This window comes from Crocodylus porosus, unplaced genomic scaffold (assembly GCF_001723895.1).
Source record: "Crocodylus porosus isolate Cpor-Errol unplaced genomic scaffold, CroPor_comp1, whole genome shotgun sequence".
Taxonomy (NCBI): domain Eukaryota; kingdom Metazoa; phylum Chordata; order Crocodylia; family Crocodylidae; genus Crocodylus; species Crocodylus porosus.
The window spans coordinates 35,847,990-35,848,316 of NW_017728906.1; the positions used below are offsets into that span (position 1 = coordinate 35,847,990).

Below are 327 nucleotides of genomic sequence, written 5' to 3' on the forward strand. Positions count from 1 at the left end.
GCAGTGCCGGCGGTGGCAAAAGGCTCACAAGCTGCCCCAGGACCTGTGGCACCAGCAGCGGCAATAGTTTCACAAACTGTCCCGAAGCCTGGCTCTGCAGCACCAGCAGTGGCAAATCTCTTGGGAGCTACCCCCAGGCCTGGACCTGTGGCGCCAGCAGTGGCAAGATTCTCAGGAGCTGTGCCAAGGCTTGGACCCATGGCACCAGCTATGCCAAGATTCTCAGTAGCTGCCTCAAGGCCAGGCCCCATGTCGCCAGCAATGCCAAGATTCTCGGTAGCTCCCTCAAGGCCAGGTCCCATGTCGCCAGCAATGCCAAGATTCTCG

The 327-nt window shown here is 60.2% G+C and overlaps 1 protein-coding gene across 9 annotated transcripts in view; it reads left to right on the forward strand.

Moving 5' to 3' along the window:
- The window catches only part of SON (SON DNA binding protein), a 65,993-nt gene that overhangs the window by 14,096 nt on the left and 51,570 nt on the right, over positions 1-327 (forward strand). For 8 of the 9 annotated variants that reach the window (XM_019528850.1, XM_019528851.1, XM_019528852.1 and 5 more), the window contains exon 3: positions 28-295. In XM_019528850.1, the coding sequence (XP_019384395.1) occupies positions 28-295 (268 nt within the window). The remainder of the gene's footprint in view (positions 1-27; positions 296-327) is intronic. The other variant, XM_019528849.1, reaches the window with a different exon arrangement.